The sequence below is a fragment of the Parasteatoda tepidariorum genome, chromosome 12 (assembly GCF_982258835.1).
Source record: "Parasteatoda tepidariorum strain Cologne lab strain chromosome 12, Ptep-v5.0, whole genome shotgun sequence".
Taxonomy (NCBI): Eukaryota; Metazoa; Arthropoda; class Arachnida; order Araneae; family Theridiidae; genus Parasteatoda; species Parasteatoda tepidariorum.
In genome coordinates, this window is record NC_141766.1 from 5,615,700 (window position 1) to 5,642,088 (window position 26,389).

The 26,389-nt window shown below is 27.8% G+C and overlaps 1 protein-coding gene across 7 annotated transcripts; it reads left to right on the top strand.

The window, feature by feature from the left end:
* Positions 1-812: 812 nt before the first annotated feature.
* On the top strand, positions 813-24,078 carry LOC107453358 (uncharacterized). 7 transcript variants are annotated; one of them, XM_016070149.5, is made up of 8 exons: positions 813-1,037; positions 5,315-5,454; positions 15,174-15,289; positions 18,168-18,218; positions 19,584-19,786; positions 20,317-20,582; positions 22,474-22,592; positions 23,376-24,078. In XM_016070149.5, the coding sequence occupies exons 4-8, from the start codon at positions 18,170-18,172 to the stop codon at positions 24,047-24,049; spliced, it is 1,311 nt and encodes a 436-aa protein (XP_015925635.1). In that variant the 5' UTR covers positions 813-1,037; positions 5,315-5,454; positions 15,174-15,289; positions 18,168-18,169; the 3' UTR covers positions 24,050-24,078. The 7 variants fall into 7 exon arrangements, with proteins under 7 accessions (XP_015925635.1, XP_071044453.1, XP_015925639.1 ...); XM_071188352.2 differs by having other exon boundaries at positions 814-918; positions 5,315-5,468; XM_016070153.5 differs by having other exon boundaries at positions 814-918.
* Positions 24,079-26,389: the final 2,311 nt, after the last annotated feature.

The following is a 26,389-nucleotide window of genomic DNA, read 5'->3' on the forward strand; positions in this document are numbered from 1 at the left end:
CTCCATACCGCCTATACTTCCTGGCTACTGTTTCCAGTGTATTTTAAATCCATTTGGCTCATAACGTGATCATTGTGTTTTGAGATTCTTGCAAGCGTGGTATTTGATTACTTATTACTTGTGTTTACAATGCTAACAATACTTGTGCTTGCAATGCTAAGGGTGCTTACACTAACATAAGATGGTGCACAGCTTGCAACAAGAACTAACAGTAATAAAGAAATGGGAAGAGGCCAAATCAGGACTGCCAAAAAAGCGAGTTATTCAAAATCTAGCAACCATGTCACCTTTTTTAACAATATATCTATAAATAACTAAAACAAGTTTTCACTTCAAACTCACCAGAATTGCTTAAAAACATTAATATCTTATTTTATTATATTATATCTTTAATATATTATACTTTTATTATATTATATCTTATTTAACTATACGGTAGATTTGAACTCAGAAATTATCTAATTTACTTCTTTTATTGAAAACAAAATTATCCGCTTGAAAATATCGCCTAGCAGAATAAGCTGTAGTAAGCAGTCGTAAACTTTCTAACCGGAACTAGACCAGGTATAGAGCTCGAGATTTTTATTGTTTACATTTCTACTGCACCGCCTGTTCGAAAGTAGGTGAGGTTCTCGCTTGCATCTCTAAATTCAGTTACGCGAATTTTTTACAGACAGTGTGAACGGTCCCAAATACGGAAACTGTATCAATTGTCATAAATGCTTAGCGCCATCTATACATTTTCTTAAAATATCGGCCACGGAGGATGGATGCTATTTTCTTCTGTATTTCGCATGCTAATTTATACTAATGGCAATTCAAACAAGTTTTTTGCCGACGTAGTGTGTTAAATGTTCGAGGCGAGGTGGTATGAAGTAATTAAGTGCCTGTATGTTGTGTTTTGAATGTGTGTGGAATGTATGTTATTTACTTATAACTTCTAAATATTTTACAAAATTTTAATAATAGAAATCTTATCAATGCAATCATTCATGCAGTATTCATTAATAGTAAATTGCTTCATATAACCTTATGTGGTGAGTTACGATATTTGCTTTAATAGATGTCGTAATATTTATAATTATATACGATTACCCATATCGTTAGATGTAAATATAAAATAATTCTATGTAACGTTTTTCTCGATCTATTCATTTTTTACCTTTAGATGGTATATTAGATACTGGTTTCAAATACATGCTTGATTGATTTTTTAAAATTAGTCCTGATTTCGTTTGTTGATTTGCAATATAAATATCATTATGTGTTGCAGGCTATTTAATAGCAAACTTAATAACAACAAAAATATGGGTAATCTCTTTTTTTTTTTTCATTAAAAGGTGAACTTTATTTTGAATAATTTCGTATTTCCTTGTTTAGAGAGTGTACCATAAGCTGAATCATTATTATATTCTACAAGTTAATAAAATTTATGTGTTTACTTTCGATTGATGAAGAGGAAAAAATTTGTATTCATTAAAATTAGTAAATTATTTTGTGTGTTTACTTTCTCTGTGATGTAAATAAACAATTGTTTTGTAAACAACACAACTGATTATGAAAGAGGTTATACCTACAATAAGGTTTAGAATAACCATGTAATGATTCAAAAACAATTGTTAAAAATCAAACCTTGATTGTAAATACTGTTTAATATTACAAGTATTAAATTATCCATTTTTTTAATAAAAATACTTGTAATTTTTACTTAAACAATTTATTGAAATTTAGCTTTTTCTTGATTTGGGAAATTATTTTTTAGTAAGAAAACATATACTGATTAAGTTTGATTGTATAGTAAATTTTATGGCAATAGCTAAAGAATAATTAATCATTTTCAACAAACCAATGTAATGAGCCAGGTTTTAGATGTCCTTAAATACTGATGAACAGTATAATTCTAAACAAATTTTGAATGTCTGTTTTTCATTTATCAGATCTTTGTTTGTGAATCCTTTGAAGTTTTTTAATGTAAAACATTATTTCCGCTTGATTGATATTTTGTTTTAGTATAAATTCGTATGTTATAAGCTCTACGATGTAATTAAAATTCAGAGGTTTATTGAAAATTATGTGGAATTAAGAAATCAAGTTTTATGAATATTGCTGGATATATTTTAATAAAGAATACGATAATCATGCTATTTTTATTTATAACTCATATAACTTGCAATATTTTGAATTTCAAATTTTAATATAAGTTGGTCATATAATTTTTATTAGATAATTCTATAATGTAATTTCTACTAATAAAAGTTGGAATTTAATTCAGAATTTAAATAAGTTATATAATAAGGAAAATATATCTGCACTATCAATTATGCTTTATTATTTTCCATTAAATATTAATTTCTTCAAATATGATCTTAACTTATATATGTAATATATAACTCTTCTACTATAGTTTAGTTACTGAGTATGTTTTGTTAGAAAAGGTAACACGAATAATTTTATTTTTTTCATTTTCATCTGAAATGATTTTTTAATGACTTTTTCTGCCCCCCTTTATTGGCAATTTGTTTCAACATCTCTTTAGATGAGGCTAACAATGTTTTTTATTGAGACTATAAAGTAGAATTATTGACAAACAAACTCTTCAAGAAGTAGGCTGATGTTTAATTTTGTTTCTTTGCTAAATGGCAAATGAAATGCATAAAATAAAGAAAAAATGAACAATTAAAGATGTCAGAGATAATGCTGACAGCAGCAGTTGCAGATATTCTAACCTTAATATATTGTTTAATTTAGAGGCTAAATTTTCCAGGGTAAGTTGTTAAATTTCATTCTGATACAGAAGCTTAAAATTGATTATGAGAAAAACAAATCTAAAATTGAACCTTTTATAGTTTGTCTAAAGTAAGAACTCCCCTAGCCATTTGTCTTGACCCGTGGCGGTAACAAGGTGTAATTATTTCATGTAGGGGTGAGTCATCGTTTAGGACGACTTTTGGCTCGGGTCAACGAGAGAAAAGAAATCTTTTTCTTTGGCCTATTGTGTTAGCCCTAGAGTGAAGAGAAGTTACCCTCCCTGAAATGCGCTATTCTTGTTTCCATAGCAGTGGCCCTCAGACTTTGTGGCGGGAGGAGTTCTTACCGTAGACAAACTCTACATCAATTCTTTTTTCTCTTTTTTTAATTATTATTTTTCTGTTAAGCATGGTTATATTTATATAATATATTATTTTTATTATATAATATTATATCATCTTTTTAAATTAAGAAAAATAATTATTTTGCAAAACACTTTCGAAGCAAAATCATTAAAGTCACTTTTAATGCAATTGCATAATCGTAAGAAAAGCGTGACTATGCAAAGTGGAGAATCTCTTCCAGATTTACCTGCGTGTTAAAATAAGGGGTTATTGAAGTTTTTTTTCTCTTTTTTATTAATACTAAAAAATTTTCTACCATGGGGACGAATTTTTTGCAAACAGCATTCACACGTTCGGGTATATTAAACATACTATCTGCTTAGGAATATCAATAAAAGGACGTATTTATGATATGGTATCTAAGAATTTTCTTTCTAGTATAAATAGGTATCTAATATTTTTTTAGCAAATTTTGACTAAAATATAATTTTTCTGTTTCTATGTAAAATAAAGCTATGAACTTTACTCTCTCTTTCTCTAAAACCGTACAGGTCTTATTTCTATGTCAAATCGAATAGAAGTTATGATGATTTAAAATAACATTTAATTTGTTTATGACATTGATAATGGTACTTTTTTTGTTCTTTTTCTCTTTGCTAATTTTTAAATTTTTTTCTCCTTCATTTTAAATGCAATACTCGAAAATTTACATGTATGTTTCCTGTATGTATGTTTAGAGAATAGACTACTGCCTAGTTGATTAAATTATTGTTTTTATAATTTACAGCTAAAATTAAATTAACTAATTACACTTTTTAGCCCTTTTTTTGCCAAATAAGTTACGATATTTGGTGTAAAACATCTAAATATTAAGTCTAATGTGTTATGTAGTCTATTCCCCTTAGTTGAGGTTTTATGATTATTAAAGCAATAATAATGAAAAAAGTCTACAAGAAAATACACAAATTCAAAAATATTTTGAAAATTTTACTTAATGTAGTAAACAAAGCAGAATGTAAAATTATACATTTATAAGTAATACAAGTAGGTATACGTTTATAAGTAATACGTTTCCTGGAAAGATAAATTGCACAAAAATTCAAAGTGAACTTCCAATTTAAAATTTATAAAAAATAAATAAAAATACAGTTATGTTTCAGTTTATTATTTTTTTTATGCTATTTAGTTTTACTTTATAGAGTTAATATTTGGATTTATAAATTATTTTTATTTAAATATATTTTCTTATTTTCACCACATCTGTAAAATCAAATGATTTTTTTATTCTTAGTCTAAAAAAAATTTAAATTAGGTGCAATTTACTTTCTGAAAAATATTTTGAAAGAGTTCTTGTAACTAAAAGAAGGTTCTGGGGAAATATTAGGAGAATTTTTCGCTGCCCTCATCACTTGTTATACAAGCAACTAGTGTGTTATAAAAATTCGTTTTTCCTGTAAAGCTGTTTTTTCTTTGATATAAACTACCCCTTTTTTCTCTTTTAGTGATTTATATTTGTAAAATTTGCTATTTTATGTGATTAATTCTTTATAAGATTAAAAAGTTAGGCACTATAATAATTTTTTAAGTAAAAATTGAAATAAATATTTTAAGTTCTTTAAAAAATTATTTTAATTCTTTTTCTTTCTAATTAATGCTTTTAACAGTTCTCACTTATTTTGAAATGTTATAATAAATAAGTCGGAAAATAATGCTGTTTATTAAGCTAGATTTAAAATTATGAACTGTCATTTTTTACAAAAAGCACTTGATATTTCTTTTTCCAAAACGTTCAATTTTTTCCTCTTGGATGATTCAAAGGAGTCTTTCTTCTCTTGGTTTTTTTTCAAGAAGCATCCAATGCTGGTTATTCAAAATAAATGAAACCTGAAACAAGTGACAGCTATGCAATTTAAAGTTTAGAAACAAAATAGCACTACCTTAAAATATAATTTTAGTAGTGTAACTTCTTTATGGCAATGTAACTGCTTCATTTTCTATTACCAGTTTTCTACATGTGTATCGAAGAAGGTTACTTTGTTTTGTACTTTTGTTTATTCCATTCAATATTTTAAAAAAAAATTTATTTTCATTTTAAGAATTATTTATATTTCAAAAGCTCATTTTTTATGTTTCCTTTTTTAGAAAAACTTTATAATTTAATACATTTTTTCATTGAAGAAAATATATTTTTAATCAATTATTCATTCAAATTTCATTTTTAGGACTTTCTCTCAGAAAACATGAATTCCAAATGAGCAGATTTTAGGCGAATTATAAAATGCTTCTCATGATAAGTTTCCAACTAAAGTTATCTGCATTTCATTTATCAGATACCATTTTTTGGGGTTGAGTTAAAATCTAGGTGTGTATATTTCTGTAAGTCATTTTATATATTACTACTTTACTTTGATTTTATGATTTATTTATCATTACATTTTCATTTTCTAAATTTTACATATAAACACTACTTTATCCACTTCGATTGTTTGCTTTAAAAATTGCTGCATAAATTCTAATATTTTAAAAGTTATTTGTTTATAATTGTAGAGAGTTCTAAGCAGATATTTTTAATTTAACAGTAATGTTGACCAAAGTGCAACAAATTCTAATAAAAACTTTTTTATGTGAATTTTAAAAAAGATGATGTTTTAAATGTATTAATATCACATCAATGTTGATGATTAATTCTTAAAAAAAAAAAAAAAAATTCCCTACTTTCGACTTTACTCAAATGACTTTAAAATTTTTCAAAACTAGGCAATTTTCTAAATATATTTAAATTGTTCTTTGCGTTCAGATTCATAGAATATAGACACTTAAACAGATAGTTCTAATATTTTTCAGTAATTTTTGAAATATTGAAAGAAAAATATTTATTTTATTCCTGAAAAGGCCAACTCTTTTTCCTGTCAGTATATAAACATCATAAGAATAAGAAAAAAACCCGTTACTGAAAAAGTAACCTCTCGTCAAATTATAAAATTATTATTGTTGAATTACCTATCTCCCACAAAGTCTGATTCATATGTTCCTGAAACGCTGATTATTTTAGCTAGCAGAGTAACTGTCTTTCTGTATGAAGAAATCACAACTTATAAAGGAGTTGGTTGTTTCCAACTGAGTCTTCCTTCTTCCTTTCTCAATTTTTGAATAGTGTCTATATAATAAACAATATTTTTATGCTACATAAAGTTTTTCTTTTATTTCTGAAATTTTTGTTTAGCATTGTTTTAGAAAATTTTCAATTGAATATCTGAGTGTGCAGAAAGCTAATTTTTAAAAATTAATGAAATTAAGTATTTTTCTAAAAGTAATAAAAGCTAAAAAAAAAAAGTTATTTTTATCAGGGTATGATTTTCTGTTTCTTCATTCTGATACTCACTTAAGGATACTAGATTTTTTTTTTTTATTTGTATCAAAATACTAATACAGGATTGAAAAACATGGTGATAAGTTTGCCCAGACATTTTTGTAAGGTCAAGGTAAAAATTGGTCTCATTTTCAAATTGGTCAAATGGTCAAATCATTTTCATACTTATAGGGGTACAACAGAGTAAAATTTTCTGAAAATAAAAAAATATATATAGCAATTTTTTTTAAAATTTATTTATTTATTTGTTTATTTTTTTATAGTTTATCTTTTAAGATTATTGCATCGAAATTTTGAATTGATTTTCGTAAAAATGTTAAAGTTACTGCAAAATATGTTGAGGGCAACGCGGATCATACTGTGACTTGTATGAACCAGTGAGCTTGTGTTCTCCAGGATGCGTTGCATTTTTAAAAAGTGCTTAAAGGTGCTTATTTTTGTATTTTAAAAGCCCTTAAAGGTGCTTTTTTCATTGGGTGTTTTTAAAAAGTGCTTGGTTTACCCTTTTTCAAAATGAGATTTATCTTTTACTTTGTTGACTTTGTCTTCAAATTATGCAGTTCGCATTGTTCTATTCAACGTTTTCAGAATTATTTCAACCCCAATCCATTTCGGTGTATTGTCAGTCCGTAGCGTATGTAAAAGCCATTCGTTTTACATGATTCAAAATTTCATGATTTTTTGCAATTGTGAAAAATAATGCCAAAATGTTTTTTTTTTTTTTTTTTTTTTTGACATGACGGTTAAAACAAGATAAAACCATCAATTGTCAAAAACTTTCCAATCTAGCCTAATTATGATTATGATATTAATTATGATAACCTATTTATGATAATATAAGTGCTTAAAAATATTTTTTGAGTGCTCGAAAAGTACTTAAAATGTGCTTATTTTTTGTTGAATAATTTGGCTACGCACCTTGTTCTCAGTTGATTAATGAATTTGATCATTCCTATTGAAGCATTTATCATTACATCATCAGACATTAACATTACTATCATTTTAACTATTTTATTAAACTAATTCGTTTAAATTATCGAAGAAAAATGTTTAATGGTACTTTCAATATAAATAGTGGAAATTGCAACTTATTTAGCTGTAATAATATTTAATGATGGTTGCAAAGGGTTATTGATATTTAGCAATAGATGTTAGCTCTGCAGCTTAGGAATATTCTCCAAATAAAGATGACTGCTGAATCTGGGCTGCTACTCTAAAATTATGTCAGACCTTATATGAGGGTAGATCAGCAAGAAAAAAGGCTGGGCTAGCACTTAAGACTGCTGAAAATGATGAAGATGAAGCATCTTTTAGATTCTGTATCTATGTTTTTTACAGGGAAGAATGTCTTCCTCGGAAATTTGCTTTTTCTCCCAATTTTTAAAATTTCCAAAAACTTAATTTTTAGAAGTCCAATTAACACAAAGCCCCCTCCCCTCATAACTGCAGAAACCCAAGCCTCCTAAACGATAGCTGTACTTCAGTGTTTCCCAAACGTATGACTTTTGTGTACCCTTTCTAAATGTTTCGTAACGCTGTGTACCACTAATAAAAAAATTAAAGTATTTTTTTAAAAATATGTTTACTTTTCTTTTTGGTACAAAGTTTTCGGTAAAAAATTCCATGTTAAGGATAAAAATTCTATTTTATTAAAATAATCAAAATAAGTAGAATTTATTAGATACCTTTACTATAAAAAAATTGCACAAAAGTTGAAAATCACAACTGACTGTTGACACCACTAATTATTAACTGTTAACTCTGCAAAAAATAGCGAAAGAAAAATACGTAATTGTAAATTTTCATGGCTGGCTTTGTTTTTAAATGAAACTTTCGTTTGTTGCAAGATATTTCGTTTAAGAACACGTGCCCCGCTAAACTGTTCCCGTACCCCTGGGGGTACGCGTATCACACTTTGGGAAACACTGCTGTACTTGGAACGTAACTTTTCCCCCTACAGTAGCCTCTTGAAAAATAATGATTGTCATGGGGAAATGGTGGAGCTTCAGCAGGTGCGCCGTTGCCTTGACAACCGTGACTTCCACCGTGAGCGGGATGGATGAGACTCTAGGTTGTTGAGTTCTAAGCAGTTTTGGCCTCCGATATTTGATCCAGGGTTTCCTTCCTTGGTGCAACGCAGTTTGAATATGCGCATTCGTACATTACATTTCTCTCAACTTTGCTAGTTCTTATTCTTGGCAGTTCCTGCGTTTGTCTGTGCACATATTTGTTTTTCATTTACTTGTGTCCTTTTCACATGGTGCATCGTAAGTTGAATGTATTTTAACGTTGGAAATCAATTTGATAGACGAACACAAAGTGTGCACGATGAATGCTGCTGAAAAAAATAAATTCAAGTTTGATAAGTAAATAAAACAGTCAAAGTGACTAAAACTGTTAGTAACTATCTATCAAAAGATATTCATGTGAAAATTGAAGACTTTTAATTTAAAATGATGATTATTAAGCCCTTACATACTGCTTAATTTTCTTTAATATAATAGTGGTAAAGGAGTTATATAATTATACTTAAGAAAAAAATAAATTTCACTGTCTAAATGTTCTGCCACTTTTAATATAAAATTAAAGTCTCACAGCAAAGTTAGAAGTTATGTTTTTATATATCTTATTGATTATCACAGTATTACATAAAACACTCCATCACCTCACCTCCCAGTGTCTACTTTGTAAAAGTTCAGCATTTGTTATTTTTGCCCATTTTCATGCGCGTTTATAGTTAGTTGCAAAATTTTATATATTTATATGGATTATTGATTTCAAAACTTTGAACGCAATTTACTCGAAACTATGTTTCTCTTACTTGCTGTATCTATAACTAGTGCATTTTTCAACCTATTTACTTCAGGCTTTGACACAATGTTCACAAGGAATATAGTTTTTGTTGTTACACATAGAGATTTTTAATTCGGTTAACTGGTTTAAAGCAATCCATTATAATGTAAATTATTTCTGTCATTTTTTCATTTTGAAAAAAAATCTTTAAAAAAAAGTTACTGCATGCATCGAAAACCATACCTGCCAAGTCTCCTGTTTTTTTTAATGAAGACTCCTGTATTTTACAACTATCTCCTGTTTACCTGTATATTCTCAAATTTTTCCGCATTTGTTGAAGAAATTTGAAGGGGGAAAAAAATTCTAATAAAATATCCACTGATGGTAAAAATACTTCTCTTATTCCTCAACAGATGGTGCTACTGCCAGTACTGCGGTACGTTGAGTGTTACTAGTTAAAGTCGAGCCGGGGTGGCTTAGGGGATACAGCATTCACCTTCCCATGAGGTGAACCCAGGTTCGAATCCCAGCGATGACTGGTCGATATGAGTAGTCGTTAAAGCCCGAAATTGGGTCAGATCTCCTTTATTTTATTTCTCCAATGTTGGCAGGTATGGAAAACTACATACATGTAGTTTAAAAAAATCAAAGTCAAATGTAGAAAAGATATGGCTTCAACTATTATACGTGAGAGAATAACAAATTAAACAAAATAACCACAATAAATATACCAGGTTTTTTTTTAGTTGTTTTTTGCATTTTTTTTCAATACACTTATAAATTACTTTTAAAATTTGTCATGTACCTAAATTTCACAATACTTTGTACAATTGCTGTGATGTTATTTGCAGTGGAACTTCTTCGAGAGATCACCTCTATGGAGAGTCCCATAAAGAGCAGTTTTTGAAGGGTGACAATTTTTTACCCTATCAAATTAATGTAAAAAAAAAATCCTTCTGTGAGTGACCAGAAAACCTTTCATATACATATGCTCACACACACAAACAAGGTGTCCCCTTAAATGTGACTACAAACTTTTAGTGGAGGTCGGGCACTTCAAAAGAATTAAGCAACTCGTGCCCCTAAGTGTCACCCTATGCCGTTAGGGCGCTTTTCTAGTATAAACGCATTGTTTGTGCGCCTTTTAACCAGTACTTTTATTTATCTAAAACATCTTAATTTCCTGTTAATTTTATGTTTGTGTTCAAATAACTTCAAACTAACTAAAAATATAATAACAGACTAACTTGTCAAAAATTGCATTCAAATTGGCTTAGTTGCCAAATCATTCAATTAAATTATGATTATTATTTTCCCTTAATCATTCAATCCTTATGATTTGCCCTACCTCCCATAGAAGTTGAGCATTTATGGGACACCCTGTGTATATACATATATAAAAAGAAAAAAACAATAGCTTTCTTTCCAAAAAAATTTTCTGGCATTAAATTTATTAATAAGCAGATTCCAAAACAGTGAGTCAAGCTTGATCTACAGCAGGTGTAAGAAGGAAAGACTTACTAAAAAGTCGCATTTGTGATAATTTCTAATTTTCTGTTGCATTTGAAGCAAATTTCCGGGATGTAAAGACAGGATTCCCACGGTACTTGAAAGTCCTTGAATTTGGTTGAAAAAAATCAGGGCTCTGAAAAGTCCTTGAATTCTGCCATAGGGTACTTGAAAAGTACTTGATTTTTTATGAATTAAAGTAATACTAATCATTATTGCAAAAAAGCGGTAAAATTATAAATAAATTCAAATGAAAATTAAGGAAATTCTGATAGATGCAATTTTTAATGCTTGAAGTGAAAAGGGGTTTAAGAAGATGCAAAACTTTTCTCTCCTAGATTTTTCACACCAGATCATCTCTCTGATGTTTTGAAAATTGAAAGTTCTAACAAATTTTAGGTTTTATAGTCATAGTTTTTGAATGATATGTAGTGTTTAATCAGGGTATCATATCAGGGTGCAGTATATCAAATATTTATAACAAATCGGCCCCATTTCCTGAAACTTATTTTTCCAGCCAAGTTTTGACAACTACCCCAGCTGCTACATGGCGGTCCAGTTTTAAAAAATATGCAATAGAAAATATGCACAAATCTTGCTTATCCCTTGATGGCAATGCCTGCTAGTTCTGCTGGACTTGAGAGAATCTTCTAAAATTTCTCGTTCTTGCATAGCAAATTGAGAAATTGTTTAGGTTTAGAAACTGCATCAAAACTTGTCTTTTGTTATAGATTAATGCAGTGTGCAGACAGTGTAATATTTGACTTTGAATGGTGATAATTTTGTAAATAAATTGTACTTTGTTTAACATTTAATTGTTTTTTTTATGAATTATCCATTTTAAGTCAATCTCAGTACTTACTTTTATGTCATTTTCTGAATTTCTGCCAGTTTCTGCCACAAATGTGGCAGGAAAGGATTTCTGCCATGCCAGTTTTAACCGGTTTTTACCAGTGGTTTTGACTACCTCGGCAGAAGCTTGCCAACCTTGTGTTTAATCGATGTAGAAATATGTTCGATGTGTTAACCTCATTATTATGACAGGTTAATATTGTTATCCTATTTGTTCTGTTAATTTATGTACAAAGGATAATGAATTTTTTATCATTTATAATCCAATTTTTACATTAAGTTTTTGCTACTAATAAATAAAATTTAGTTCTACAGGTTTCAATGATTATAAATAAATATCGTGATTCACATTAAACTGATTCTTGATTTACAGATCAGAATTCATAAAAAATGTTCTATGAATTGCAATTTAAATGAAAATGATTAATGAATGACATGTGGAATATTACTTTAAAGTGATTTGCTAATTACTCGCCAGGATTTGTATTAAGGTATTTTATAAATCACACATCATGATTTTAATTAAAGTTATTTCTGAATTGTATAACAAGATACGTATTTAAGTAATTTCAGAATCATGCCTCACAATTTTCATTCTAGTAGTTTACTAATCACGCATTGCGATTCACAAAAGGGAGATTTAAGAATTACTACTCTCAATTCTCATCAAACTGATTTAAGAATCACACATAGCTGTTCTATATTAAGCACCTTTTGAATCACAAATTGCAATTTGCATTAACGATCACTATTCACATGAAAACTATTAGCTAATCACGCAAAAGAATTTAGATCAAAGTGATTTATGTATCACACATTGTGATTTACGTCTTGTTACTTCGTGCATTTATATCATTTGCTATTCATATTGTTCCTATTTAAGAAACATACTCCACTATTCAATTTACAAACCACGTATTGGGATACATGATTTATACTATCTTCGAGACTTACTTCACCCTGTTCAAAATACATTACTGATATTCTGAAGTAACAAAATAGGTAATTTGTTATTAAAATTGAAACAGATATGTTAAGCGGATATATTTTGATATTTTATCTAGTTATATCATTCCTGTAACTTAAAATTTCATCTATCATTTCCTGTAACTTAAATTTTAATCTAACATATTAAAAAAAAAAACCTACAGTAAAACCTGTCTATAACGATACTGTAGGGACCTAAATAAAATATTGTTATAGGCAGGTTATCGTTATAGACAGGTTTGAAATTTAAAAGTATACGTTTAATACTAATGATAAATTAAACTTCTTTTATAGGCTCCAAATGAAAATTTTACTTAGAATTATGAAACAGCACACAAGAAAAATTTACTTACAATTTTATGAATCAAAACAGAAATTATTTAGAAAAATTATCGGTTAGTTTTGTTTGCTTATTTTTGGAAGCAATTGCCATTTCCATGCACATAGATTTCAGTCCATCTAATGAATTCAAATGAACATCAGTTACATTTGGTAATGTTGCAACAAAATCTTGCAAAGTGTTAATTAGCAATATGGCATTCTCGGGTGAAATTTGAGTCCTGTTTTGAGAACAGTCAGCTGCTTCTTCCTCATCACTTTGATCACCCGGGATAACTTCTGCTAAAATCTCTTCATAACTTTCACCACTGAAAACCAACACATCATTATCTAAATTTAAAAATTCATCTGCGTTAAATAGAAATGATGTATTAGATGACCTTTGGAAATCACTGACAATCGAATTTAAGCCTGCCACAAATTTTTCTTCTTCATCAGTGATTTCAGTTCCAACGGTAGAAAAATCGGAATAGAACTATCAACTATCAAAAGAGGAAAAATTATCGTTGTAGACATGTTTACCTGAAACGTGGTTATCGCTATAAACAGGTTAAAAATACATTGAGTAAATAGGAATTTCACCGAGACCTCAAGGAAATATCGTTATAGACAGTATCGTTATACACAGGTTTCACTGTATTTATATTTTAATAACCGTGCAATTACACAAACCTTGTCAATTATTTACTATGCTTCTTTAATGTAATATGCATTATTCATTCATTTAGTTTCATTAATTCTAATTCACTTCATTAAATTTTTCATGAAAATTTTCATTGATACTAGTTTTTAAATGTTGGCTAGTATCCTATGTCGATTAGAGTTTTTTTTTTTTTTTTTTTGTCTATTGGAATTTTTCAAAGTGATTTGAAAGAGCAATGCAACTTTCAACCATTTGTATTATTAGCTGATAAATTTAATAAATAATTTTTTTTTGTTGTCAAATAATCATTGTGCTTTAAAAATATAAAATTTTTGTTTCAACGTAATTGTATAATCTGGTTGACATGTACTTTAGCCTATAACTGTAATAGGTCCTTGAATTTTATTTAAAAATTGAGTGAGAACCCTGAAATAAGAAAAGAGCACTTTGGAGTATTATACAATATAGTACTAATTAATAGTAGCACATAAAAAATGCCAGCTTACTGCAACGGAAATTCGGAGAAGCTAGTGGATATTTGGGATTCAGAAAAACCCATATCTATAAAATTTCAAAAGATAAGGTGGAGAAATTATTAGAGAAAATGAAAACTTAGTTTTTGAGAATTGTATAATGCTCATTGAAAATGTCTATAATATTACTTTTATAGTATGTGATACTCAATTAATGACAAAATGAACTCAAGTGTTTTTTGTTTGTCTGTTAAATTTTTCATTAGAAGATGCTATTAATTTGTAAATGTTTATAAGTAAATTGTCTTAGCAATTCAATGTAGACAATTCTTTGAGAGATCATCATCATATTTGGCTAGATAGCCCAGAGAGAGCCAGGGTCTTCTGAATTCTACTCCACTGCATTCTATTTTTAACACTTGTACGCAAATTTCTTTCCTGGGTGGCAAGGAAGTCAGTCTCCACTAACTCTATTGTTCTCAATCTGGGTCTACCCTTTTTTCTGCTTGTTACTGGTTTATGTAAACGATTATTATTATTATTATTTTTTTTTTTTTTATCATCCTGCTGCTGTAAAACTAACTGAACTGCCTTAGTACCCTAAAAGGATAACACTTTTTTAAGAGATCACCTCTCTTAAAAAGAGTTTTTTTTTCCTTGAACTAAAGTGGTCTCTTCCGAGTTTTATTGTAGTAAGTTAAAAAATATATGTTTAAACTAACCATAAAAACTTATATGTTAAGTAATATTCCAAATGCAAAGTTTATTAATTTTTTTTCGTGATGAAATAGTACCTTTAGATAATTCAATTAAATTTCCATTGCTGCAAATTTTTAAATAAAATTCCTATCCTGAAATGTTTTGAGATAAAATTATTGCTTTAAATTTTTATTATATCATATTTAAGAACTATTAAGCTTATTGCTTTAAATCATCAAAGAAATAGTTTATTTGTTTTCAATAAAAACATTTCTGTTACAAAATTTATCCTGGCAGGTTATATACTAGTCCTGCCACTGTCATATAAAGTTCAGATTATTTAAATCTGCACTTTTTTTAAATTTAGTCATGTTTGTTTTTTTAACAACATTACCTATAAAAATAACTTTTTCTAGTTTCAGATGTGCTTCTAGAGGACATCGATTAAATATTTGAAAGATAAAGCGGATATGAGTGGCTTCTTTTATGAATGTTTTGCCCATGAGTTACTGATTACTATTTTATATTTAAAGTAAGTTTTACAAAATTTTATAAAATCACTGAATTATAATTTTTTTTCTTCCTCATCTAAGCTTGGTACCATAAGAATCTGGTTAATTTTTTAGATTTATTTCCTCTTAAAATTAATAATAAAATATTCTGGTCCCAATATCCAATTTTTCAATTTGTAACTGTTATATAATATTTCTGCTTTGAATAATAAATTATATATATATATATAAAGTTCAAAATGAAGATAAAACAAAGGAAAATTACAGACATATGAAAAAAGGGGGAAAAGAAAAATAATATAAGGAAAATAAATAAATAAAAAATAACAAGCAACTAGGGGGGGATAAAAGGATAAAAAAAATTTGAAAAATCCAGAAAATAAACTTTTCATCAGCCCACACGATTATATCCGCAGAAAAGAGTGCTTTCTGATATTGTATCAATATAGCTAAAGCAAAATATATTAATACAATAGTGTGAGGAACCCTCAAAAAAAATTTTTACAATAATTACAACAAACAAAATAATACAATATGTAAAAATAACATGTAAAAACAGAAAATAAAAGAAAAAACAGAATAAGACAAAATCAATAAAGCGAGTAGCGAATTCAAATGTACTTACAGGAACGGGAAATTTTTCAAGACTGATTTAAAAAATATTTTTGTAACAAGATTGCCAGAGAGCAAAATATGAAAACAAAAGCGCAAATTGAGCATAACTAGAGGAGTTATGTTTTAAAGTGCCATTCTTACTGCATTGCTGAAGTGCGTTTGATTTGTTAGTTACAAAGGATGGGCCCAAAATGGATCTGCGCAAGGTAATTTTATACTGGATAATTTAAAGAAAATGACCATAAATAATTTTAGAAAAAAAATATTTATTTAAGAAAAAAAAATAGAAAAGAGAAACATGAATTGCCCGTTTTGCACATAATTTTAGCTACGGATTTGCTCGAAATGGATTCGCACCTGAAAAAATTTTATAAATTAACAAAGAAAAAAATTTTTAGTATATAATTTTAGCCACGGATTTGCCCGAAATGAATTTACACATGGAAAAATTTTATAAATAAATAAAGAAATTTTTAGTAAATAATTTTGGCAACGGATTTACCCGAAATGGATTTGCACATGGGAAAATTATATAAATTAACAAAGAAAATTTTTAGTAAATATATCCAATATAAATTAACAACTTGTTGAAACTTATTGTTTTTCTTAATTTTATTCGTGTTTTTTTTGTATTTATTTATTTTGTTATATATATATATATGTAAGTTCAAAATGAAGAATAAAACAAAGAAAAATTATAGACAAATGAAGAAAAAAAGGGGGGGAAATAAGTAAAAAAATAACAAACAACAGTTTAAAAAAAAAGGGATGAAATTTTATTTTAAAAAACCACACAAAAAAAAAGGATAAAAAAAAGATATAACCTTTTCATCAGCCCACACGATTATATCCGTAAAACAGAGTGCTTTCTGATATTGTATCAATAAAGCCAAAGCAAAATATATTAATACAATAGTGTGAGGAGCACTCAAAAAATTTTTTTATAAAAATTACATCAAATAAAATAGAACACAAAAAGTAAAAATAACATGTAAAAACAGAAAATAAAAGAAAAAGAAAAAACAGTTTAAAATGGACTATAACTATAATGGACTATATTCTCAACTTTCTTCGTGTTTTCTTGTATTTATTTTATGTGTGTATGTATGTATATATATATGATTATTAACTACAAATAGCCCTAAGATTGAGTTAATTGAACCCTCATTTTTTAGGAATGAATGTTCCAATGGTAATATGCTTCTCGATCTAACATTGTACTTGATCTGATAGTTTATGACGTATTAAAATAAAAAAAATTTCTCCTGAAACTCTTTTGTACTTTCAGCTTCCAGGCAGACTTGCATTTTGGCGTTGATTTTTTTTATAAAATATTTTTAACTTTTCAAAAAATCAAACCCTTCCTTCCAAAAAACATTCATTGCAAATCTTTAAAGGCTCTTAAGCATGTTTTTAGCATTATAAATATTTTATTTCTTTTTAACTTTTCAATTGCAATGTGTCCAAAATAAGCATTGACAGTTTAAAAATTAAAAAGAAAATATAATGTTGTTTGTATATATATATACATAATGTTATTCTTAAACATAAACATTGAAAAAATAAAACATGAACTTAATGTATGATTTATTTTTGAAAGAAATAAAACATTAGAATAAAAAATTTATGTGGTACAAAATATTAAAATATTTCATTACAAACTCTACAATTCATTCATAAATGGAGAAAAAAAGTTACTTCTTTTGTAGCATCACCTTTAGTTTTGACAACTACATATAAACAGTGTTACATGCAATTAACAAGTGTTTGGCAATTTTCTTTCCACTTTAAGTCTCAGTAGTCTTAGTGCTTTTCACTAGCTCAACTTTGTTTATTAGAGCAACTTCTTATAGTTTTTTTAATATCCATAAATTACCAATTGGAGTAAGATCTGGTAAATTAGATGGCTACAGTTGCATTGTAATTTTGCATTAAGTCAGATCTTGAAATATTTTAATGTATGACATGAGGCTAGTTGTAAAATAAAATAATCCTCATTTGTGCTCATGCAATTCCATGCTACCACACTAGCTTCAAGTTAAAAAAATTTATGAACATAATTACTTGCACAGCATCATGATTTTGTGAAAATGAATCAAAATTTAAAAGTTAATCGAACCCAGTTATGGTTCAAAATTTTTTTTTAAAAATTTATGTTAACCTCTTTTTTACTGTGGTGTTGTAGACTGTAAAAGGCTCTTAAAGTCACTTATATTTTAATTTGATATATCTAATTTTGTATATCCAGGTATGTAAATTTTGTGCTATTTTTTTTTATTCTAGGAATGGATCAAGAACGATGTGCACTTATTAGTAAAGATGATATCAAGAAAGGTAAAAATAAAAATTAATAATTTATACTGATTCTGCGTCATTTACTGCTATTAAAAAGTTTTGCAGCCAAAATGTTAACTCGAAAGATTAAAACTAACAGTTTTAATCTTTTAGAATAGTGGGGGCAAGGATAGAGTCATTCTTATGAATTAAAATCAAATCAAATATACTAATTATATACTATTTAATAAAACATCAAGTAAATGGACTATTGAACAATAATTTCAGGCTTTTATTGAGTGGGTTATATAAAAAATTAGCATCAAAAAATTTATCATTAGAGATTGATTGATTGTAAAATTGTTTTTGGGCTCTTGAATAATTCCATGAAAGAAAAAAGAACTTAAGTATTGAAATTTTGAACAAACTAATAGAAAGAATAATGACTTAATTTTTCTTTACAATATTGTTTTTTTTTTCTCTCTCTCTCTATCAGCAGCGTAACTGGCTGAAAGCTTTATTACGAATTATAAGTATTAAATGTTTCTTGTGGCGAGGTTTCATTTGAAAATGTTTCAGTGCTGTGATTTGTGAGTGACACCCCTTAGTCTTTTTATCAAACTTTTGTCTTATTATTTTTATCAAAACTTTCCAATGTTATTAATTTTTTACAATATTAAATTTGTTAGTTTGTAATATTCAGTATATTCAACAAAAGTGTTCTTCATGCTTTTAAGTTTTTGTCTTTTCTTATTTATCTATCACATAGCTGATTTCTTTACTGGCTTATTTCAGCTTCTCCTGGTTTAATCAAAAGTTCTCTTGCTTTTAGTATAATTTTGAAAATTCTCGTGAACTTGGGAAACTCCTGAAAAGTTTCTCATCAAAATAGTCTTATACTCAGTTGTTGAAAATCTTTAAAAAGTAATATATCCTGCGGGAGAATATATTACAAATTATTTCACGTAAAACTTTCAATATACTTTAAAATATGTTGTTTTCTTTGGTTAGGTATGCTTAATATTCTAAGTGTACAGTAGCATGTGTGGATGCCCTAGCCTTTTAATTTTAGTTGCCCCTGAATAGATAAGTGTTATGATTGAAGAAGGCAGGAATAACTTTATTAAATGTAAGAGAGAAAATAATTGTAAAAATTTAAAGAAATCTAAATCTGTATTTTAAATTAATTTTCAATGAAAAAAAGAAGCTGAGATTTGTTTTGTTATAAATGAGTTATTTTTAACAAATTATTCTTAGTTTTTACTTAAATGTAAAAAAATGTTTAAGCTTTGTCTTCAATCTTAAGAATTTGTTAATTTATTTACCTATTAAAATCTTTCGACAATTGAATGCCTGTCTAAACTGTCTCTCTTGCCACTGAAAGTGAATTAAATATTTTATTAATGAATTTCTCTTCTTTTTCAGAGAAAGTGCACTCTACAGTTATAGATGATATAAATGGTGATTGTGTTGATTGTGATGAATGCGGCTGGGAAAATATATATGACATCACTTCTTCCTCACTTATAAAATCACCTCTTATATCCGAACTCTTAAAATCACATGGTCTTTTAAGAAATGGTCATATTGAGAATAAGGATATATATGATTATTGTGATGAGAGTGAGGTAAGTAATGTTACCTAAATATTACTCAAAATGAATAGTTATGTTTCCAAAATAGCAATTTTGGAGATGCTATGTGTGTTATAAAACCTGTAGTCCATGTACATGATAATGTCATTTATTACATTAGTAACCAGACAACAAATGAAAGCCTGGACAACTGAGTGCTTTCTTGTACTTTTCTTGCACAGAGTCACTACTATCTGCTTATTTGCATACTGCTGTCACATGGCTTTTGGCAGTCTTAAATCTTTTATTCTGTCTAAGGGTGCAACATAGGTTGTTTAAAAAGTATTGACAATAGATGTGGGCAAATGTGGTGGATGATCCACAAATCATATCAATTGATATTATTTTTAACAAAATCAGTCCTGAAATATTGCATTGTTTAATAAATTGTCAATTGTTTTTTTATCCAAACTGGGATACATATTTTCCTGGTTTACACTTACAAGTAGAAAATAAGATCCTCTTCTAATGTTTGCTGCTAGATTGTTGACTGAAATTTAAAATTTTGTATTCTTTTTTAACAGCTTTGTCCAATAGATGATAGTTTTGGTCCTCCTTCATTCCTGCGTATCTATTCATTCCAACCGTATTTAAATAATACTACCGTAGATGATGATGAAAATGAGAAAGGAGATTACAGGTGTGGTTGGAAAGACTGCGATATATGTTTTGAATGTAGAAAAGATCTTGCTCAGCATGTTAATAGTACACATGTCTATCAAGATGAAAATTCTCTATATCGTTGTCAGTGGAGTGGCTGTACACGACAGGGGAAAGCCATCAATGCTAGGTTTGTTTTCTTCAATAACTTGTTAAATACTTCAAAGTATTCATAAAAAAATGCTTAGTGCATGAATTCCTGAAATAATTTCTTTTTCAAATAAATTGTTGAGAGAATAAACTTTTTTTAAAACTTTATTATAGTGTTTATTAATTTCAAATCTATATATTAAATACTAACAAATGTATGTCAGACGTTCATTTTTTTTAAACATTTCTGGTTTTTTTAATTGTGTCTTATTTGAACCTTAAAAGATTGAGAGCATCTATAGATATAATTTGAAAAGCATCAATTTCCACTTCTCTTAAATGCCATTTAATCTGCAGAGTAATTCAGCACAGCCACTACATACGTAAAGGAAAGATAAGACAGATTATAAAGATCCGGAATTGAATCGCAACCTATAGCCTGAAATGTCATTATTTACCTCCCTATTATAAACTAGCTGATAGTGTACGTTTAAATCCCTAGTTTTAGCTATCTAAATCACAGTCATTAATCAATATTAATGTGTAAAAATTGTCCTTAAATTTTATTTCCCAGCCTTGTAATAGGTGACATAAAAGGAACAAATTTTATGAAATTAACTGCACTAAATTAAAAAATTGTTGTAAAACACATGATGTTTGAAGATCGACGGGAAAGAACAGTTTATGTCCATGAGAGCGGATTCTGAGAAAAAATGACAAAAGCACATGGACCAGAATTATTTTTTCTATTGAACAGCCCATTTATTTTCACTTTGTAATTACTCTCGAAGAGAACCAGTTTTCTATGTTATTGATTTGTCCAAACTTAGTAATCCTCAAGATGCAACAAGATCTGATCGTCATTTCTGTGAAAAAAATTGACATATATCATTTTTTCCCCTTGATCTTCATGCGCTCATGGCGATTAATTTTCTGTCCATTCCTTAAAAGTTAGGAATTTCTTTAGCCAATTACATGATCTTTGTTAAATTACTGACATTTATTGTTCTTGTTTTATGTTACCAATGTAACCTAAAGTAAGATCTCTAACATGATAACAGCTATATTCATTATGTAGCTGGTAACATTATTGGCTATTACAATCTTAGCAATTAAAAATTTCATTTACGATATTAAATTGCTATTTGTGGAGTTATTTCTGGGAGACCACCTTGTTAGAAAAAAAAATTACTAATTAAAAAAATTACTACATTTATTATCTATTAAGTAGTTTCATAGACTCTATATCTTATTTCGCATTTTATGCTTTTTTTTGTGGTATTAGTAAAATAGCATGCAATTCATCAAATATGAAACATTATAAATTACTACTATCATTCTTAATTACAACTATCACTCTATGTACTACTCATAAATTACTACCATCATAAGCTTACTATCATTCTCACATGCCTTTTTCAAGACAAAGTCTATCATTTGAACTTGGAATAGTTAGTCTAATAAATTGTCTAATTTCTTTCCTATTTGTGTTCTCTACTTTGTCCTTCATAATTTTTGTCACTTCCAATTTTTCAGGTTTTTCTCTGCATGTCTGATTTAATACCAGTTAAATTCAATTTAAAAATCGGTAATTGTGAAAATTAAAAAAAGTCTTTTATTTTATTATTCTAAAAATTGCACCTATAGCAACTGATCAAAATGGCAAAAGAAGCAAAACATATGTCTCATGAATGGTTTGGAATTCTTAGGTATGAGAATAAATAGGGTTTTCTTATTTTTATTTATTTTTTTCTTTGCAAATGCACCGAAATTGTTCAGTGTTTCTAAGGGGCTTGTATATTTGAATATGATAATACAAGCATTCTTTTAATGTTATGAGTACATTTTTTACCTTAAAGAGATCTTATTGAAAATATCATTTTGTCTTCCATCTTCTGTATCTGTAAAAATGTATTTTTCTTTTATATCAGGTACAGAATGTTGATTCATGTTAGGACACATACTCATGAAAAACCTCATGGATGTGAATTTTGTGGGAAAAAGTTTTCAAGACTTGAAAATTTAAGGATTCATATTCGTTCCCATACAGGTAACTGATAAAGTTGCTAAATTATTTTATTTATTCAGCATTTCTCTGGTAAGATTTGGTAATAGTATTTATAAATTAATAACTGAATGAATGGAAAAAAATATTTTACTTAAAAAAATCTGCAAATTTTACTTTTTTATGTTTTTTAAATTATGATAAATGTTCAGATTATCATGTATTCAAAGTGAATTAAATGTTGTTGGGGAACATTACCCGTATGGTTCCGGAACTTCAGACAGTTCTCCAAGGCGTTGCGTTTTATTAACACCTATTTTATCTAGTTATTGATGGTTCTTAATGTTTTTCAAAATCTTTAAAAAGTTAGTAAAAATCCTTGAGAAGATTTGCATTAAGTCCTTCAGAGGTTTTTTTTTTTTGTGTAAAGTGCCTTTTTTTATTCTTTGCGTATTTCATTTATCATTTTGCTCATTTCAATGTTTTACATTATCAGCACATCATTGCTTAAAATTCTTAAATCTTGGAAAATCAAAAAAAAAGAAATTGTTGATTCAACTTTGATTATTAAAGGAATTAAAAAAGAAAATATTTGCTTTTCAGTCAGAAATCAGTCCAAAGAAGGTCTGTTGCTTAGAAACTTCGAAATATTTATTTATTAACTATTGATAGCGTATCTGTAATCGTGGCACACTTTCTTCTTTTTAGCATCTAAGTGTGACTTTCTTCATTTTAGCACCTCATACCTGGAAACTGTTTAATAAAAACTCCATTAACTTAAGTTACAAAACAGTCTCTTTATATTCCAATTTTTGAATTGTTTTTCAGGTGAGAAACCTTATGCTTGTCCTGTAGCTGGTTGCACTAAAGCCTATTCTAACTCCAGTGATCGTTTTAAACATTCTAAAACACACCAGGAAGACAAACCATATGTGTGTAGAGTTGAAGGATGTGACAAAAGATATACTGATCCAAGCTCATTACGAAAACATATGAAATCTAATGCCCATGGAGGTGACAGTAAACAAAAACCTGTTGCTTCTACTGTGCCTGGAATTCAGAATGGGGTTGTCAAAAATTCCAACAATGTCAATGATACTGGTAGTTCCTTAAAAATTTCCACTCCTAAAAAAATTTTATATCAACCATATGCTTGTAAAACTGAAGGCTGTAATAAAAGATATACTGATCCAAGCTCCCTTCGTAAACACCAGAGAGCTACATCGCATGGCCGTGATCCTAATACATGGAAACCCAAAATGGGCTCTAAAGCAACACAGAATAAAGGAAATGTTCTAAAATCTCAGGTACATAATGGTGCCAGTAAGGAGACTACTAATGTATCAACCAAAGAAATTTATGATCCATATGTATTGGAAACTACGACTACTCAGAAGAAGGATGGTAATGATCCAACACCTTTGGATTTAAGTATTAGCTATACTTCCTCTGATGAATGTTGCTTACAACTGGCACTTGAGCAAAAAAAATTAAATTCCTGACTGGGTTTGATCAAAATTTATATTTAAAACTATATTTTGTTATGAGATACTTTGTATAAACATATTTTATCTATTTTCATATATCTATATAAATAATATATAAAAATGTTACTACAAATGGATTTTTTTGTACTACTTTAATTTATATTTTAGCTTTATAGAGAGCTCTAAAAAGCAGCCTTAATAAGCACAGGTATATTTACAGAAGTTTATGTACTACTTATTAATCTAATTGTAGTTAAAATATGTATGTGGGCATGTGTATAAAAATTAACTTTATTTGTGCAAGCACATAAGGACTAAAAGCTAATTAAAATAGTATAAAATTATTAGATTTTAAAAATATTTTTTAAAATTTACTCACCTTTTTTCATAGACATGTGCAAATCATAACATGTGTTCAATTATGGCTGTGATAATTTTATGTTTTTGTAAGTAAGTAGAATGTGTTTAAGCACATGTTGTATGATATAAATTTAGTTTTATATACATTATTTATATTTTCTTTAGAGACTTATTTGCAAAACCAAAATTATACAATTTGTTAGGGTATAATTGCTATATACAGACACAGGTTTGCAATAGACTGCAGGTTTTTATTGTTCTCTTACAGTAATATAAACTTACATGTGTATAAATAGGTAGTATGTTATATATATATTTAAGTTATTCTTACTATTCTATAAATTTAGAAAATTATATTGTTTTGTCATACTTAATATTCAGAAATAGGTTTTTATGTTAACTTCACTTCAATATCTTTTTTGATTATTCAATGATAATTTTGATTTTCCAAGTTCAATAAATTTTTGTGTCACCTTAATTTGGAAATAAATGTATATAATAAATACTATAAATTGTATAAATAATATGAAACCCTAGTTTAATTAATTGCTTCTGATTAATTTAATCTTGACCAATTCCAATTAAAACAATGAGAGGTCAACTGTAAGTGGTTGATAATATGAGTACAAATACATGTTAAGGTAATGCAAAACAAAGTTAATAAAATATTACTCTCATTACTTTGTTTCTATGTTATTTTACTAATAGCAAAAATAAAATCAAAAGGTGGAGTCTAAACTATAACTTTTGGTGACAGTTTTAAACATGTAGTTTCAAAAATGTTATATTAAAATCACACTGAATGTCAGTTTCAAGGAAAAATTTGGGGATCATAAAACTTGAAAAATATTCTTTTTTTTTTCTAATTTCTTTTCCGTCATTCACTAATCATTTTATTAATTTATCCTTTTGACTCTTAGTGAGGATAGTGTATTTTTATGCCAAGACCAATGAGAGGTTTATACATTTTTCAATTTTGAACTTGTTTAGAATTGCTGTAAATTTACAACAAAATTTATTTGTTGCTGGCAGCTGTTGACACTCATGGATTCTATTTATTGTCTATTAAAATAAATGATGTGTCCATAATTCTCAAAAGGTAGTGTGAAATAAAATTATATTCAAAAATATATTAGGCATTTTGCCAACCTTACAATTAATGAAATTGAATCAGATAACGAGTATTATTTTCAAAACACTTGTTGTGCAATTGATATAAGCTTCTTCCCAGACATTTATCATAGATTCAAAAGTCTGCTATATATATCCAATACAAATTTATAATTCTGCACACTTAAGTACGTAGAAATTTAAATCTCTTTTGCAATTTTTATTTCTGCTTATTATGCATGTGCATCTGAACTACAATATCAAATTGGCAGTAAATACTTCTAAAATTAACTAACATCATGAATTTTTATTTTTTGATGCTATGATAATGATTTGTATACATTTTTCATTTTTTTCAATGGAATATTCTTTTGCTTTTTATATTTTTTACACAAGTTATACACACTGCTCACATACATAATAAATGCATATGGATTGTGGCTGTATACCCTAAATTGTACTCTAGTGTTTGTGTTGGGCATTTTCCAGTTTCAGTCATGTATTTTTGCTTAAAATAAGAAAAAAAAATTAGATTTTTATCTTTAAAGTGTATTATATTTCTATGTTTACACTTTAAAATTCAAGAAAATAAAATTTCTTTTAATATTTAAGAATGTAAATGATAATACTTTTAAGAAATTTACATGTGTGGGAAATCTTAAATAGCTTTCCTTACTTTTATACTGTCCTTTCTCATTTCTATAATTTTATTTAAATATTAAACCTGAATGTCACAAGATGTTATTCAATGATTTTAATTGAAAAATGTCATAAATTAAATAATTAGATTGCTGCAGTCAGTGGCGTAGCCAGAGGAGGAGAAATAGATGTCAACCTCATAGGAGTTGGAAATGTCAGCAAGAACTTTTTGATAAAAAAAAATTT